Genomic DNA, 16,297 nt, shown 5'->3' with positions numbered 1-16,297 from the left:
GAACTGGGGCAGCCTGGGGGACGGGAGGGGGGGCATTTGACATGAGGCTGGAGGGAGGCAGCCGCTGGGGAAGTTTGGGGGCTGGAAGAGATGGGTGACCCTACTGGGCCGGGGTGAGATCAGCAGGGGGCAGAGAGGCCTTGTGGGGCTGCCGGAGGGCAGAGCGGGCCAGCTCTGAGGGGGCACCTCGCGGGCAGAAAGGGGCTGTTACTAGTTGACTGACAGAGGCGGCGTGAGACTTCCCAGGCTGCAGACAACCAGTGCTTACCCACCATGCCCCGCGGTTCGGAGAGCGAGGGGGAAAGAGCGGCCCTTTCCCGCGAATTCAGTTCAAAGGAGGGGGAGGGGGAAAGCACCGAGCGGCGAAGCGCACCGACCAACCAAACTCTTCCAGAACCATCTCTGCGTCACGCAGGGGCGGGACTACCGTTGGCCAATCCGTCGGTGCGGCGCCATCCTCGGAGCGAATGGGCATGCGAGGGAGGCGGGCGGAGTGTCGGCGTCGGGTTCGGCTGGTCGCCCGTAGGGCTGAGGAGAACGGAGCGGAGGAGACTTAGAGGAGTTGGAGCTCGGTGCTTCCCCTCCCCCGTCCTTACCCCGCCCGCCCCAGCCGCCCCCCTCCCTCCTCGCTCGGTCTCCGGTCCGCCGGTGCCCGCTCTGGGGTGAGGCCCATGGCTCCTCAGAAGCACGGTGGAGGCGCGGGGCCCAGCTCGGGCTCCGCTGGCGGTGCCGCCGGTGGAGGCGGCGGCGGCGGAGGAGGAGGAGGCGGCGGCGGGGGGTTCGGGGGCTCCGCGGCTGCCGCGGCTCCGGGCGGTAAATCCGGTGGCGTTCCCGGAGGCGGCGGCGGCGGAGGAAGCGGTTACTCGGGGGGCTCCTCGGCCTCCTCGGCTGCTGCTGCGGCGGCTGCAGCGCTGCCCCCTGTGAAGAAGCCGAAGATGGAGCAGATCCAGGCCGACCACGAGCTCTTCCTGCAGGCCTTCGAGAGTGAGCACCGGGAGCGGCCGCAGGAAGGGAGAGGGAGGGGCTGGGGGAAGGGGAGGCTCTGGGGGTTCGCACAAGCGAGAACGGGGCGCAGAGAGGCGGGTAAAGGGGGATGTCGGGGGGAAGGAAACGAGATCACGCCGTGGGGTAGGGCGTGGGGCGGGAGGTGAGCTCGGGGCCGGACTTCCCGGAGGGAGGAAGGTCTGGGGGCTAGAGAGGTTCGTCGCATGGAGCGGAAGCGGAGATCGGGGGTGGCTGGGGTGCGGGTAAGCCCGAAGTGGCAGGCGCTTCGTTCAGATTCGGGGCCCCTTTCGGGGGACGGCGCATTTGTGCCCGTCCTCTACTGAAGCGCTTTCCTGGCGTTGCCTTTGGCCTCTGGGAAATGGTTGAAATGGGAAGATTTCAAAGGTGATTTTATGTTCCCTCTTACCCAGCCCGAGGACGCTTCTTGGGCGGGAGGGAGGGGGTATTTGCGCCCCTTCGGTTATTGCTCCTTTTTGGTGATTTTTGCGTCTCAGGCTGTTAAGGAAAGACTGTGAGCCTCAGTTAACTTAATTTTGCTCTTCTGTGCAAAACCGAATTTTACTGGGTTATTTTAAGTTTGAAATTTAAGTCGCCGCCCTCCCTCTCTCAGGGCCCCCCCCCCTCCGCCGGTGGTTCCAGGTAGGCAGAGAGTCACTTTGGATGCAGGATACAGTTCCTCACAGAAGCTTGGTCCGAATACCCAGGATAATAATTAACTTTTACATTGTGTCCTAGTATCCCAAGCCCTGCAGTCTACATGGTTTGAAGGAAAATTAAAATATTAAATCCAGAGATGGTTTTGGGATGAGCTTGTCACCACTGCAGTTATTTGTAATACATAGTAGTTAGCATTTTAATGTTTTTTGTGGGGAGTCTTGAGATCATTGACTAAAAATTCTTTACAACTGCTAATTAACCCAATCAGTGAAGATGGAGGGAATGTAAATACTGCATTAGGTCAAGTGATGTAGGGAGGATTAAGTGACTTGCTCAGGATCACAAGTGATCCATGGCAGGACTCAGAATATAACCCAGAATACTTGAGCCTAGTCCCTGCTCTAACTACTTGAGAAGATGGCTTTAAATTTGGGCATGTAATGAGTAGAAATAAGTAGTATTGTATAAGGTATACTAGAATGTCTACTTGTGAATTCAGTTTTATAGCACTAATGTGAAAATGATACAGTAAAGAAATACTATTATTATTAGGATTTATGTATAATCTAGCAGTTGTGTATGTCATGAACACTTGTGTGGATTTTCTTTTTGAAGGTAATCTAATTGAGGAGGATAACTTATTTTTCATTTTGACTTGACAGTATGATAGGATTGTGGAATATATGTGGTTTAATAGGTATTCTTGGGAAAGTGTCTAATAAAGTATTGCTATAATGTGTGTTTTTTCACTCCTCACTCATTCCTCTAGGAAGTCAGAGTTTACATTCAAGAAGTCATAGTCTGTTTTTAAATGAAATATTAAATCTTTGAGACAGCACTTGGTTTTCTTGTGTCTTTCTGCGTGGTAGTTATTTTTTACTTTTGGATTGCTAAGGTGTTAAAGATTCTCTTAAAGGAATGAAGACCATAAAACATTTTTATTTTCTATGATATATCCGTAATCTTTTTCCTTCTGTTCTGTTTTTTAACTTGGTCCTAAGCATAGTAAAACCTTTATTTTTATCACCGTTTATAATTAACACAAAGTGAAATCTTTCAGTTTCTCAGTTGGGCTGTGCAGAATTCAGGACTGAGATTACTTAAGGTTTTATGTGGAACTGATTTTTAAAATAAAGTACTTATAAGTAAAACTGAATTACATTTGTGAAAATAAATGACCAGAATACTTTCTGTAGTGCACCGTCCTTCTTGTTCATTTGCTATTTTCAGAATTCATTAAATCACAATATAATTGCCAGTCACTAGAACAAATTAGGTGGGTCAGGAATATAAAAATAAGCAGCTAAATCTTATATTAAAATATAGAGATGGCCGGCTCCCTTACTTTTAAAAATAATCTTGTGGGGGACAGAGTGGGAAATACGAGTTGTATAGGAATTTTCCGGTCATTTCACGCACTCCAGTTTGCTCCGTATTTCTCCATTTGTGTTAAACTGAAATTAGAATATTCACCAATTTAAGTGGCTTATACCTGTTTATCTTAAACTGATTCTTAATTGACTTAACCTAAACTGAAAGAAGAGTTCTTTGTGTAGCCTCTTGAGTTGGTTTAAAATGACACCTGTAGTTTGACCAGTGTATCTTCTCATGTAGATAAGGCTTAGTTTCTTGACTGGTGGCTACCAGTCATTATATCAAAAAAGTTAGTATCCAGCATGATTATAGAGTAATAGACCATAGACCCACTGTCACCAATCAGTGCTAAGTTATGGTAAAGACAACTTGCTGTTGAAATGGTGGTTAATTTACTAAAGTTAACATTTTCCCATCCTGTGAGCTTTCTGACATTTCTGTCCTGGCCTAAAACCATTTATATCAAGCATTTTTGTACATGTGTAAGTTTGATAGGTCATTATGATTGCCACTCTGCATTAAGACACTCTTTTGGCATGTAATTATTCACAAGTGATGTCTTCGTACTTCACAGCAAAGTAAAACAATCTCAAGTTGTCTGATACATTAATAGCAGACTAAGCTATATATCAGACATTATAGATTGGGCAGGGAGAAAACTTGCTTAGTGTTAAAGAATGCTTTGGGATTACTTTAATAATTAGCAGTTTTCTGCCTTTGCTCACCTTCTAAAGGCTCTAAGGTGTAACAGGGGCTACATCTTTTCATGAAAAATCAAAGGTAGATCAGAGTTCCAATAGTTGATATATGCTATAGTGTAGTAGAGTGAATAAAATGTTGATCATGTTACAGATAACAAGTGGATACTTAAACTCCTGTTAATCTGAATTATGATTTATACATCCCAGTTGTCACATAGGTTTCACTTAATGTATATTTAACTTTAACAGCACCTACTAAAAACTATTTAGAATTGTCTGTATATTTGCTTGTAAGCTTAATTTTTTTTGTGGGGTATAAGATGCACCAGATAATGTCTATTTCTTTCCTATAGAACCAACACAGATATATAGATTTCTACGTACCCGGAATCTCATAGCAGTAAGTAATTGTTGATCTTAGTCTATTTCTTCACTTTGAATTTGTAGGAATCTCCAACTTAAGCATTTTAATTATTTTTCCATTTCTTTGCAGCCAATATTTTTGCACAGAACTCTCACGTACATGTCCCACAGAAACTCCCGAACAAATATCAAAAGGTAATTTTATTCTGTTTGGAAGCTATTCCTAATATTTGAATGTTAACTGATTATTCTCTCCCATTGCTCCATTTCTATTTTGCACTGTAAATCGGTCTTTTCAGATGTAGTGTGAGGCATTAGGCATTCTTGAAGTTGTTATAAGATTCACACCAACTCAGTTTTGAAATAGTTTGCAAGGGAAAAGTGCATGTTTATAAACTGAATTGTTTTTGTAATGATGAACCTCATCCTGCCAACAGTTCAGCACATGCTTAACTTTATGCATGGGAATATTCCCATTGTCTTCATTAGGAATACTTAAATATGCAAGTTAAGCATGTGCAGGATCTGGGCCTAAATTCTCAATAAAGTTGTTGACAGTAACCTTTGACAAGAGATAGATGGGTGAAGGCCCAATTTCCAAGGTTCTAAAACCAATTATTCTTTATTACTTGAATCTTATCTAAGTTCTGACTTAGATAATCAATGTATATTTTTCTAAAGAACACTGCCAGGTTAGCTAAATGAGCATGTTGGGAATTCTGCTTAAGCTGCTTATGTAGGAAACTAAATCAGCGTTACTTTTCTGTAATTGTTTTGAAAGCCATTTAGTGCAACAGTCAGTTAAAATTAATGCTCTAGCTTTATTTTTAAGATTCTTTTTAAATATAAAGGCTTTAGAACCATATCTTTTCTTTGAAATGGTTACATTGAGTTGCATATGATTCAATACAGGGTTTCTGTTTTTAACATATGGCAAACTAATAGCTCCTCTTGGTAAAGGATATCTGCAGTTCTATAGTTGAAGACTGAAGTCCTTAGAGTTCTCTGGATGAAAGGCACAAAATGTTTGGTGGTTATAATTATTTCCTTAGTCAAACAGCAAATCATTCACTATTCTATTGATAGTTAGCAGCCAAAAATTTTACTGGTTAATCCATTAAGATATTATAATAAGTTTGAATTGCTTGAAAAAAGTATTAGTGTGGAATGGAACATTAGTAATGGTGGGTATTTAAAGAATAGTTATAAAACATAAGAATGGCCATACTGGGTCAGACCAAAGGTCCATCTAGGCCACTATCCAGTCTTCCGACAGCGGCCAATGCCAGGTGCCCCAGAGGGAATGAACAGAACAGGTAATCATCAAGTGATCCATCCCCTGTTGCCCATTCCCACCTTCTGGCAAACAGAGGCTAGGGACACCATCCCTGTCCATCCTGGTTAATAGCCATTGATGGGCTTATCCTCCATGAACTTATCTAGTTTTTTTTTGAACCCTGTTATAGTCTTGGCTTTCACAACATCCTCTGGCAAGGAGTTCCACAGGTTGACTGTGCATTGTGTGAAAAAAATACTTCCTTTTGTTTGTTTTAAACCCACTGCCTATTAATTTCATTTGTTGACCCCTAGCTCTTGTGTTATGAGGAGTAAATAACACTTCCTTATTTACTTTCTCCACACCATGCATGATTTTATAGATCTCTGTCATATCCCCCCTTAGTCATCTCTTTTCCAAGCTGAAAAGTCTGAGTCTTATTAATCTCTCCTCATATGGAAGCCATTCCATACCGCTAATACTGTTTGTTGTCCTTTTCTGAACCTTTTCCAATTCCAGTATATCTTTTTGAGATGGGACGACCCCATCTGCATGCGGTATTCCAAATGTGGGTGTACAATGGATTTATATAGAGGCAATATGATACTTTCTGTCTTACTATGTATCCCTTCATGATTCCTAACATTGTTCGCTTTTTTAACTGCTGCTTCACATTGAGTGGATGTTGTGTAGGCAGTAAATAAAATTGGCAACCAATGAGGACAGACTTGTATTTGATCCAACAAAAAATATAAAGTGCAAATTCTGTGAGTAGGCTGTATTCCACATTCTCTTATTTTGTTTTAGTTAATAATCAGCATTTAATGTAATTTCCTTGCCCTTGAGGATTGTAGGGGTCATTTCCACTTATTGCCAGTGAATGGAAGAGAGTTTTTTTTTTTTTTTTTTTTTTTTTTTTTTTTTTTAAATCTGTACCTACAACCTGTTCTTCCTTCTTAAAAGGAAATTATTGACTCCCAATAGGGGATGAGCTGAAAGCATGTTCTGACTTCCTGTCATGAGTTAACTTGCAGCTACTTTTTAAAAAATTTCTCATTAAAGTTACTACAATGGTTTGGATAGTTTATCTTGACTCTCCCCCTTAATTGTTTGAATTGGCACAAAGCCAGACTTAAGAAATGATGTTCACTGTTTCTTCAGACTGCTTTGGACCTAGGGGGCTAGCTCATAGTTTCAAACTGCCATTCTCCTTTTCCAGCAAGTTCTCCAATGGCTATTCAAGCAACCTGTCCTGTACCAAAGACTGCCATGTCTCAGCCTAAATCGTATCGGTATCTAGTGGATATATCAAGCAAACTATACCATATGCAAGAACAGATTTGTGTTGTGAAAATTATCACGTGTTTTCATTCTGGATAGTTAAAATGTCTCCCCTCCATTACCTGAAACTTGTTTGGTTTTTTTCAGATGCCTCTTGTTTGTTGCCAAGCAACCACAAGTGATGTTTTGCATGTACATTAAGCATTATTTGCTGCTGTCTTCCATAAAGGAAATTTCTCTTTCCTCAGCTGGATAAGTAATGCCCGGATTCTCTATTTGAAAAAATATTTCTTTACTAACCTTAATTAATGGGTAAACTATACCATCTTTTCAAATCTAGAAATCTACTTTGATAGCTGTTGTTTCCATATGTAGTGAATATGTTAGTGGCCATTTAATTTATAATAACTAAAAGTTCAGGTTTTCTGAAAGTAATCTGCTCTATTGAAATCAAGTCAGTAATTAGATGTAGGAAAAATGGAGAAGCAAAGCTGTTTAATACTCTTTACTTTGTAAAGAAAACAAATGTAATACAACAGTTGAAGTAGATTTACACAGTATTTCTGAATATTCAAGGGAAATGTTTTTTCAGCTAAACTGCTAAATCCACAAATGCATTTCCCCCCAAATCTTGCTGATGGGTCTCTTGTTAGACCTGATCTAAACTTAAACTTTTGCCAGCACAGCAGTGTGTGTCAGGAGTGGTGACTTTTTTTCCCCTTTCCTGACCAACATAGCTGTGCTGGCAAAAGCCCTCGTGTACATGCACTTTATATTAGCAAAAAAGTCCTTTTGCCAGTATAGCTTACTCCATTCAAAGAACTGGTTTAAAAGAACTCTTTTGCTGGTATAAATGGCATCTCCAGTGCGAGAATTGCTGGTATACCTCTGCCAGTATGTCTGTACTGGCAAACATGTAGGCCAGACCCTAATTGCCACTGTTTATTCAACAGGAATCTGTACAACCAATTAAGCTCTTACTAAGAGCTTTATGTACTACCTACTCAGTACATCAGACACTGATTGCAGGGAGCAAGAAGCTTGAAAGGATTTTTTTTATGAATGGGGGAGTGGAAAATCTCATTGACTGAGGCTTCTATGTGGGGAATTTGTACACAGCTTGAGCATGATGAAAATTTTAGTGGATTCATTAGTTCTTGAGAAATGGTACTTATGGAAAAGCTATCTCATGACCCATTTCTTTTAGCTATTATAAGTCACAATGCATATATAGTAAATACTTAATTTTCTCAAGTGATTTTTTTTTTAATGCATAGCAATTTTTTTATTTAAAAAGCCTATTAATTGCTCTGGGTATTTACAATAATATATAATTGTTATCAATATAAAGCAACATCTGCAACTGTATATGATATATTTACATACCACAGTAATAATCATCTCCACTCTCAATATCCCTGGTCTCTCAAAATATCTCAAAAAATGCCGGACAAATTGTAACTAAATCACTTACACTGTAGGTTATTCAGGAGGAGAGAAACTCATGTCAGAAATGAAGTTTTCAGTAAAGCTTTGCTTTGATATAATTTTGCATTTTATTTTGTTGTTTTTAATCTTTTTTGAACTGTAACATTTTCATCCTAGTCTTATTACAGTGTCAGATACAAATTTTTATTCTGTGCATGTAATCCAGAAAAAAATATTTTGGTGGGTTTTTTGACAGAACTGGCTTTCCCTGTTTCCCCAGGCAGTAGTTTAGACAGTGAGCATGAATTTTTCTAGTTTTCAGACTATTTTCAAGTTTGTGGTGAGTGTTAAAAATTTTGCCTTTGAAAAAAATGAACCCAAAAAGTCGTACTGTTGTTGCATATCTATATATTGAGGATAAATTGGTATTTCATTAAATACGTATTTTGTGATGATGTATTTAGTGCAGAAGGGTGACCAAGTTGGTAAGATAAGTGGACTAAGTCGGTTTTGGTTAGCAATTCTTATTGTGAAAATGTTAATATTAAAGATGTTTGGAGAAACTTGTGCTTTAATATTGAGGCACCCTACTATTTTGATTCTTATTACCTTGTTAAGTGTGTGCTGCTTGACTGGGGGGAGACACTTAAGTTACTGTATTGCAAGCATCAGTAAATGGTGGTACACTGAAAATCTTGCATATTATGACACAATCATTGCAATGGCAATGTGACATATTTTAGTCTTCAAATATTTCAGCTGTGATTATCATGTTATGTAATGTCCAACATAGACACAAATCTAGTTCATCTCTTCTCTCACTTTCCTTTTATGAAAGTCTCCCATGACTCTAATCATTGTCTTTGTCTATCTCTGGACCTCTTCTGTTTTTTGCCATCTCTTTGACAGGGTGACCAGAACAGTACTTAAAGTGAAGTTATATCATCGATATTATAGCAATATATGCATATGGCATATTTCAAAGTTATATTCTACCGCATTTTTTAAGCATCGTGATGTTTTGTTTTTTGCCTATCTCTGTATTGAGTAGATACTTTTTTCCTGAGTTCTATGGCTTAAAATCTAACAATGTGTTGAGTTCAGATAATTTTAAATATGCAGTACATTGCATTTGTCAACATTGGATTTCATTTATCGTATTGCCCCTTCACCAGCTTTGTTGCGTCCCTCAGAATTACCAGTGTTTTCTCTTGTGTTGACTAATGTACTTTTGTCATATGCAGATGTTGCTACTTCAGTCTTTCAGTTTTTCCCCATCTTTAATAAATATGTTAAACATCAGTCCTAGTACAGCTCCTGGGGCATCTCATTATTAACCTTCTGATGACTTGAAAATTGATCATTTATTCCTTCCCTTTCACTTAGCCATTTCCTAACCAATGACAAAACTTTGTTCTTGAGCCATGATTGCTAAGGCTTTGTCTAGGCTGAGGAATAGCCCTCATTCAGCAATTGGTATTGGCTTGTACCAGTGTAGACAATGGCATGTCAAGGTTTTCACTGCTTGAAATCTCAATTACAAGTAGGGGTAAACCTTGATTGTACGCAAACCCTGCATGCCCTTGTCCACATTTGGGTTAGTAATGGTGCTGCTTTACTGATTGCCAAACAGGGACTATTTCCAACTGTAGTCAAGGCCTTAGTTTTCTTAATAGATTCTGTCAAAGGCTTCTTGGAAGTTGAAATAAATTTATTGATTCTCCTTATCCAGTATTTTGTTGATATGCTAAGAGTTCTAGTACACTGGAGAGAGAGAATTTTCATTTACGGTAGTTATGCTAGTAGGTCCTTATATTCATCTAGGTGTTTAATAATTTAATTTTTTTTTATTACTGCTCTGTCTGGTATGATGTAAGGCTCACTGGATTGTAATTCCAGATAATCCCTAGGACTATTCTAAAGATTCTCCAGAATAGTAGCTGATTTTAATTATTACAAGTTAAGGTATGCTTAAGTAACACACATGCCAAATCTGATTACTGTTAATTTCTTCACTGTTGGTTTCAGGGTTGTGGGTTTTGTTTTTTTAATTAATTCCTCTTTTAAAAAAAAACCAAAAAAAACCCCTTTCTTCCCCCAAAGCTTAATATATCCGTGCTAGTTTTGGTAATCCCTCACCTGAGAATGTGGTGACTATTATTTAGTAAGTATAGTTGAAGCACTGTTGAAAAAAGTTGCTTTTGTTACTGAGCCTCAGTTTGAGTGGAACATCTCCTATTCCATGGTCTAGAATTAATTATTTCAAAAAAATAGTGGTTTGCTTTTCTACCCAGTGTCAGCAGCATACGAGAGAGTCAGTTTGTATGTGGAGAGTTGCATGACCTATATTATCACTTTTTTGTGGGTTTGCTAGTAACGTGAATCTATTTTTAGCTAAACAATCACTCAAATAAGAGAGCAGTTTAACATAAATCAAAGCATGAGCCGCTGAAATTTTTTACAAGCTGGAACTTCATATAAAGTTTTAAATAGCTTTATTTTTGGCAGTATTTTAATAAATATGACACTGCCAGTGTAGAGCTCCTTAATAAATTAAATTTTTAAATGTTTCAGAAAGGCAAGTGGAGAAAGAAAGGAAGTAAGAGATGAGAAATTTGCAGTGGAGTAGGATAAACAACTACTCTACAGTTAATAAAAGTTGTATATTGAGATTATAGTATTAAACTATACTTGCAAGTTATCAAAATAAAAATTATGGACATGAAGGCAACTTTCAGGGAATTCATACACTTGTTCGTATCGTAAATATTGCATTGGTCCAGTTGTTGTTACATTTTGAAATGGCAGGCTTTTATTTTTTAAATGCTATTTGAATGTCAGTAAGACTTGAATAAATTAGTTACAGTTCAGTTAAGAATCAAAGTAATAGTTTGATAAGCTGCCAAGTCACACTTACCTTTTAATTAATGTTTTGGTCTCCCTTCTTCATATTAGGTTTTAAATAAACAAACATCTGAATTAATATTGGTGACTTTTAGTCAGTGAAATGTCAGCAAAACAAGACTACCAGTAATACAAGTATTGCCTTTTCTAAATCTAAATGTGGAAAATCTTGCTGGTGTATTGGTGTAACCTATAGCATTGAAGGGAATATTTTTTGTGACTTTGAAGATGAGGATTCAATCAGTTTACACACCAATCTTTTTTATAAAGGCATCTCTATTGTGCATTAGTTTAGAGCTAGAAAGTGCTCATTTAACTGCTTTAAAATGACTTTCTGGTTTTATACCCCATCTCTTGTTGCTTAGGCCTTATTTATGTTTTGCCATAAATATCCCACTGTTGATAACCATTAGGTAAGCTGCTTTGGTGGTAGCAATGGAAGGGCAGGAGTGCAGCCATACCAATAAGATCTACTTGGAGCTTTAACTATTGTGCCATGTAGACTTGTTCTGAACAGTTACACAACTTGGGAATTCATATGGTATCTGGGAGCCCTGTCTGGACTGTTGGTTCGACCATTTTTGTTGCTGGAGGAAACTTCTGGCAAAAAACCCCCAAACTTAGTGTAGACAAACCTTTCTTGTTCACTGCCTGTTGTATGGTAAGAGACCATGTACTGGGTAGAAAAACATTCCCTGTGGTCTGTGTTGTTTTCTTCTCCATCTGTCTTGCTTAGACTAGGAAGAGAGATGCAAAGCGGGGCTGCACTTGCTGTTAGTGAGTGGATAAGTGCATTTATCCTGAGAGTCTGGTACTAGTCAATCTAAAGAACCTTGCTGGAATCCAGGATGGAACTTTAGTCTTCCTGAATTAAAGAGAATTGGAAGACTAATTCTGAAAAATTTTGAATAACCTCTGCCCAGAAATGTTGTTTACAGCTTAATGCCCATTGCTGAATACTGTATCATATAAGATAGAAAGGATGAATAGGTCGATGTTAATACCTTACAGGGGAAAAAATGTAATGTGATTATTCCTTAAGATGTAAACTCATTTTCCTCTGAAAAATATTCCTACAACTGGTCTGTTAGTGAATGTCCCCTTTGTATTATGTTCAGAATTCACTTTGTTGAGGAAAGAAATAATCTTTCAAGAATTAAATATAAATAGACCTGCTTCTGCCACATAGTAACCACATTTCTAATCCTTGTATATGGTTAATTTGGGACAACCTGAGAGCAAATTTGTATGTTGATAGTTGGCATGGCAATCAGTGTAAGGAGGTTGATTTTTTTTCTAAACAATATTAAATGTCATCTTTAGTCAGACATATTTGTACCAAAGTTTGAGTGGACCCCCATCTAGCTGTCTTGCTGATATTGAAGAGTGTTTTAATATTAAATTGTGTTGCTCTACAAAATTCTATCCTTTTCATTTCTGATAGTTTAGTAATTAGTCCTGTGATTATGATACTGAGGTCCAGCTTTTCAAGCAGTTGTCTTTGACTTCTCGGGCCTCTTCTTAGGAGGGAGAAGTTAGAACAGCCGGTTAAACCAATATTTGAAGAAACTGATGTGTATACTGAAATTTGTTTAATATAATCAGAATTTTTATTTCAGTTAATATTGTACGTAAAGGAAATACCTCTAAAAATGAAAATTACCTACTATTCATGCATTTTATTTTTCCACAGGAAAACGTTCAAAGTAGATGACATGTTATCAAAAGTAGAGAAAATGAAGGGAGAGCAAGAGTCTCACAGGTATTACCTGCTCATATTTTTATCAATAAATCATGTATGGCTGTCAATGAGGGAACAGGATAAAAGGGAGTGATTATTACAGGGTGCAGTACCTGCCACATGAGTGTAGTGTAGCATCCAATTAATATTTGATGTGTATGCACTCTAATAGGTTGAGTACTTACAAAATATAAGAAATTGAGAGCATAAAAGACAAGGTTACAGAGGATCTGGCTTTCTGTGGGCTAGACTTTCCAGTATTTCTACTGTTTATATTTTAAGCACCTTAAGCTTCTTTAGCTTTTAAAAAATAAAAACAAATAAATTTACGCGTAACTGAGTTGCAATGTCAGCAGCTGATCCATGAAAATATGTTTAAGAAGTGGAGAAGATTTAGCAAGATTCTGACTGTAATATTCTCATTTTTCATGTGATTAGTTTTTGCGCTGCTTGCTGCTTTCACAGGTTCCTTTATTCCTGGTCTTTATGAAAAGAAATTTTTCATTGAATGAATTTAACAACTTTTTAAATGTTGAAGTGCCTGTATTTTAGAACTCTGTAATTTACTTTTACAGTGCTCTTAATAAAAGAAAATTAATTTCTAGGACTGTCAAAAAAAAGTGATCAAAAAAATTAATCGCGCAATCAAACAATAATAGAATGCCATTTATTTAAATATTTGTGGATCTTTTATACATTTTCAAATATATTGATTTCAGTTACAATACAGAATACAAAGGGCACAGTGGTCACTTTATATTTATTTTTGCTTACAAATATTTGCACTGTAAAAAACAAAGATAGTATTTTTCAAATCCCCCCATTGCAAGTACTGTAGTGTATTGTCTTTATCATGAAAGTTGAATTTACAAATGTAGAATTATATAAAAAACAAAACAAAAAACCAAACTTGAATTCAAAAATTAAAACAATGTAAAACTTTAGAGCCTACAGGTCCACTCAGTCCTAGTGCTTGTTCAGCCAATTGCTCAGACAAACAAGTTCGGTTACGTTTGCAGAAGATAATGCTCCCCGCATCTTGTTTACAATGTCACCTGAAAGTGAGAACAGGCTTTCACATGGCACTGTTGTAGCCACTGTCACAAGATATTTACCTGCCAAATGCGCTAAAGATTCATCTCCCTTCATGCTTCAACCACCATTCCAGAGGATGTGCATCCATGCTGATGACTGGTTCTGCTCACTAACAATCTAAAGCAGTACAGACTGATGCATGTTCATTTTCATCATCTGAGTCAGATGCCACCAGCAGAAGGTTGATTTTCTTTTTTGGTGGTGTGGATTCTGTAGTTTCTGCATCCGAGTGTTGCTCTTTTAAGACTTTTGAAAGCATGCTCCTCCACACCTTGTCCCCTCAGATTTTGGGAAGCACTTCAGATTCTTAAACCTTGGGTCGAGTGCTGTAGCTATCTTTAGAAATGTCACATTGGTACCTTCTTTACGTTTTGTCAAATTTTCAGTGAAAGTGTTTTTAAAATGAATAATATGTGCTGGGTCATCATCCGAGACTGCTATAACATGAAATATATGGCAGAATGTGAGTAAAACAGAGCAGGAGACCTACGATGCTCCCCCAAAAAGTTCAGTCACAATTTTAATAACGCATTATTTTTTTAATGAGCATCATGAGCATGGAAGCATGTCCTCTGGAATGGTGGCTGAAGCATGAAGGGATATATGAAAGCTCAGCATATCTGGCGCGTAAAGACCTTGCAATGCCGGTTACAAAAGTGCCATGCGAATGCCTGTTCTCACTTTCAGGTCACATTGTAAATAATAAGCAGGCAGTGTTATGTCCCAAAAGTGTTAAATAAGCTTGTTGGTCTTCGTGATTGGCTGAACAGCGGATTACGCTGACGGGCCACATGTTGTCCACCACTGCTTTAGAGTATTAGCTTTATTTTGTTCCCATTTTGATCTTGTACAGCAGACATTTAAAATAGAGTAAGGTATGCATCTTCCTGTTCCAATATAAGTATTTGAGATGTCAGCTCTTACTTGGCAAGGTCTCACATCATACTTGGAAAACTTTGAAATTCAACATAGCAAATCTAAAACTTGGAGTGACAAACTTCTGCTTACTTTGACATTGTGATGGTTGTAGAAAAACAGATATTCGGGTAACTAGTATGTTGTCTCCATAAACTTCAAACAGTTATTGACAGATTGGCCAACAGTGGGCCAAAGGTCTCTGAAACATAATTTTATTTTGGTTTTCTATATCCAATTAATAGCTTAATTGAGTTCCAAAGAAGTGTATCTGGACTGACTTTTTATAACAAATTACAGTGCAGATCAACTTTAAACAGCTCAGGTATAAAACATTGGAAACTTTAAGAAAATGAAAGTGTCTCTTAAATAACTAAAAATAGTTGCACATCCTATACCTATCTTGAGCAACTTACTGTAATTTTATAGTTATACTCCTGTTTTTATAAAGCTGCTTTCTGCTGTACTGAAAGACTCTCAAACTTGAGAGGGAGAGTGAAACTGATTGCTTGCAAAGAACTCTCAAATGCAAAAAGTAAACAATTTAAAAATATCTAATCTCTCAATTAGTGTTTTGTGACAGTAGCTGATACAAGAAATCACACTTCTCTGAAAGTAAGTTGATATCTGTCCCAGTAACTGTCAGCATTTTGGAATGTGCACAATATATATTTCACTTGAATTTGACTTATAGGTGAAGTGAAAATAAAAATCCCCAAATCAGTAATTTATGCAGACTTGCATTTTAATATAGTTTTTTCTATTTACTTTCCAGTACCAGATTGGAAGGGTTGGGTTTCCTTTCAGCTGTTAATATTGCACACACCCAACATAGGCAATGAACACTACTCCTTGCGCTAAGTATTTGATGCCTCAGTAATTACAATTGCACTTAATAGTTTCAGTTGCAGACCCCTAAAGATTTTGCTTTTTGGTTCCAGCAGTATTCTGAGATGGGTGACATTGTGACCATTTTGTACTATTAAGCATTTGGTGCACTATGCTCTAATGAATAAGATTTGTAATAGAGGCTTAACAGTTTTATTTGATGGATATCATAAGTACAGAAAATTTCACCATATTCTATCAATACAAAAATATTAAATCTGTATTTATAGAGCAAATGAATAACATATAAGCAGTTGGTAGAAACTATGATGGGAAGAGATTAAAGCATACATTGTACTTCTGAGGTTTTAGGTGCAATTCCAGTTAATGAATTTCTTCCCTATCCTAAATTAGACATTGAGCTACTGTAGTATTTTAGGAAGGAATATGGTTGAATTTCATTAACCCTGTTTATGAACGTCCACAGTAATTCTTTTGCTATGGGATATGGTATATCCTGATGAGCAGGTCACATTTAGTTCTTCATGCTGACTTTATATTCTCCTTTAGTGCAAAACTATTGATGATCAGCTAAAACATTTCTCTAGGTTGTGTTTAATGGTTTATGAAATTTTATGCGTTCTATAAATTATGGAACAGAGCCAGACAATGGAAAGATTGTAATATTCTTGACTAACCAGAACATTAGAGAAGCTTTTTCACAAACTG

General features: G+C 37.9%; 1 protein-coding gene across 1 annotated transcript in view; it reads left to right on the top strand.

The window, feature by feature from the left end:
• The first annotated feature begins 322 nt into the window (after window positions 1–322).
• The window catches only part of SUZ12 (SUZ12 polycomb repressive complex 2 subunit), a 50,315-nt gene continuing 34,340 nt past the window's right edge, over window positions 323–16,297 (top strand). Inside the window, exons 1-4 of the mRNA XM_084647569.1 lie at window positions 323–984; window positions 4,091–4,137; window positions 4,231–4,295; window positions 12,683–12,751. Of these exons, the coding sequence (XP_084503695.1) occupies window positions 672–984; window positions 4,091–4,137; window positions 4,231–4,295; window positions 12,683–12,751 (494 nt within the window). The 5' untranslated portion in view covers window positions 323–671. The remainder of the gene's footprint in view (window positions 985–4,090; window positions 4,138–4,230; window positions 4,296–12,682; window positions 12,752–16,297) is intronic.

Source organism: Lepidochelys olivacea (genome assembly GCF_965140295.1).
Source record: "Lepidochelys olivacea isolate rLepOli2 genome assembly, chromosome: 14".
Taxonomy (NCBI): Eukaryota; Metazoa; Chordata; order Testudines; family Cheloniidae; genus Lepidochelys; species Lepidochelys olivacea.
Note: the sequence above shows the minus strand (reverse complement) of the source record. Positions and strands in the feature narration are given on the sequence as shown.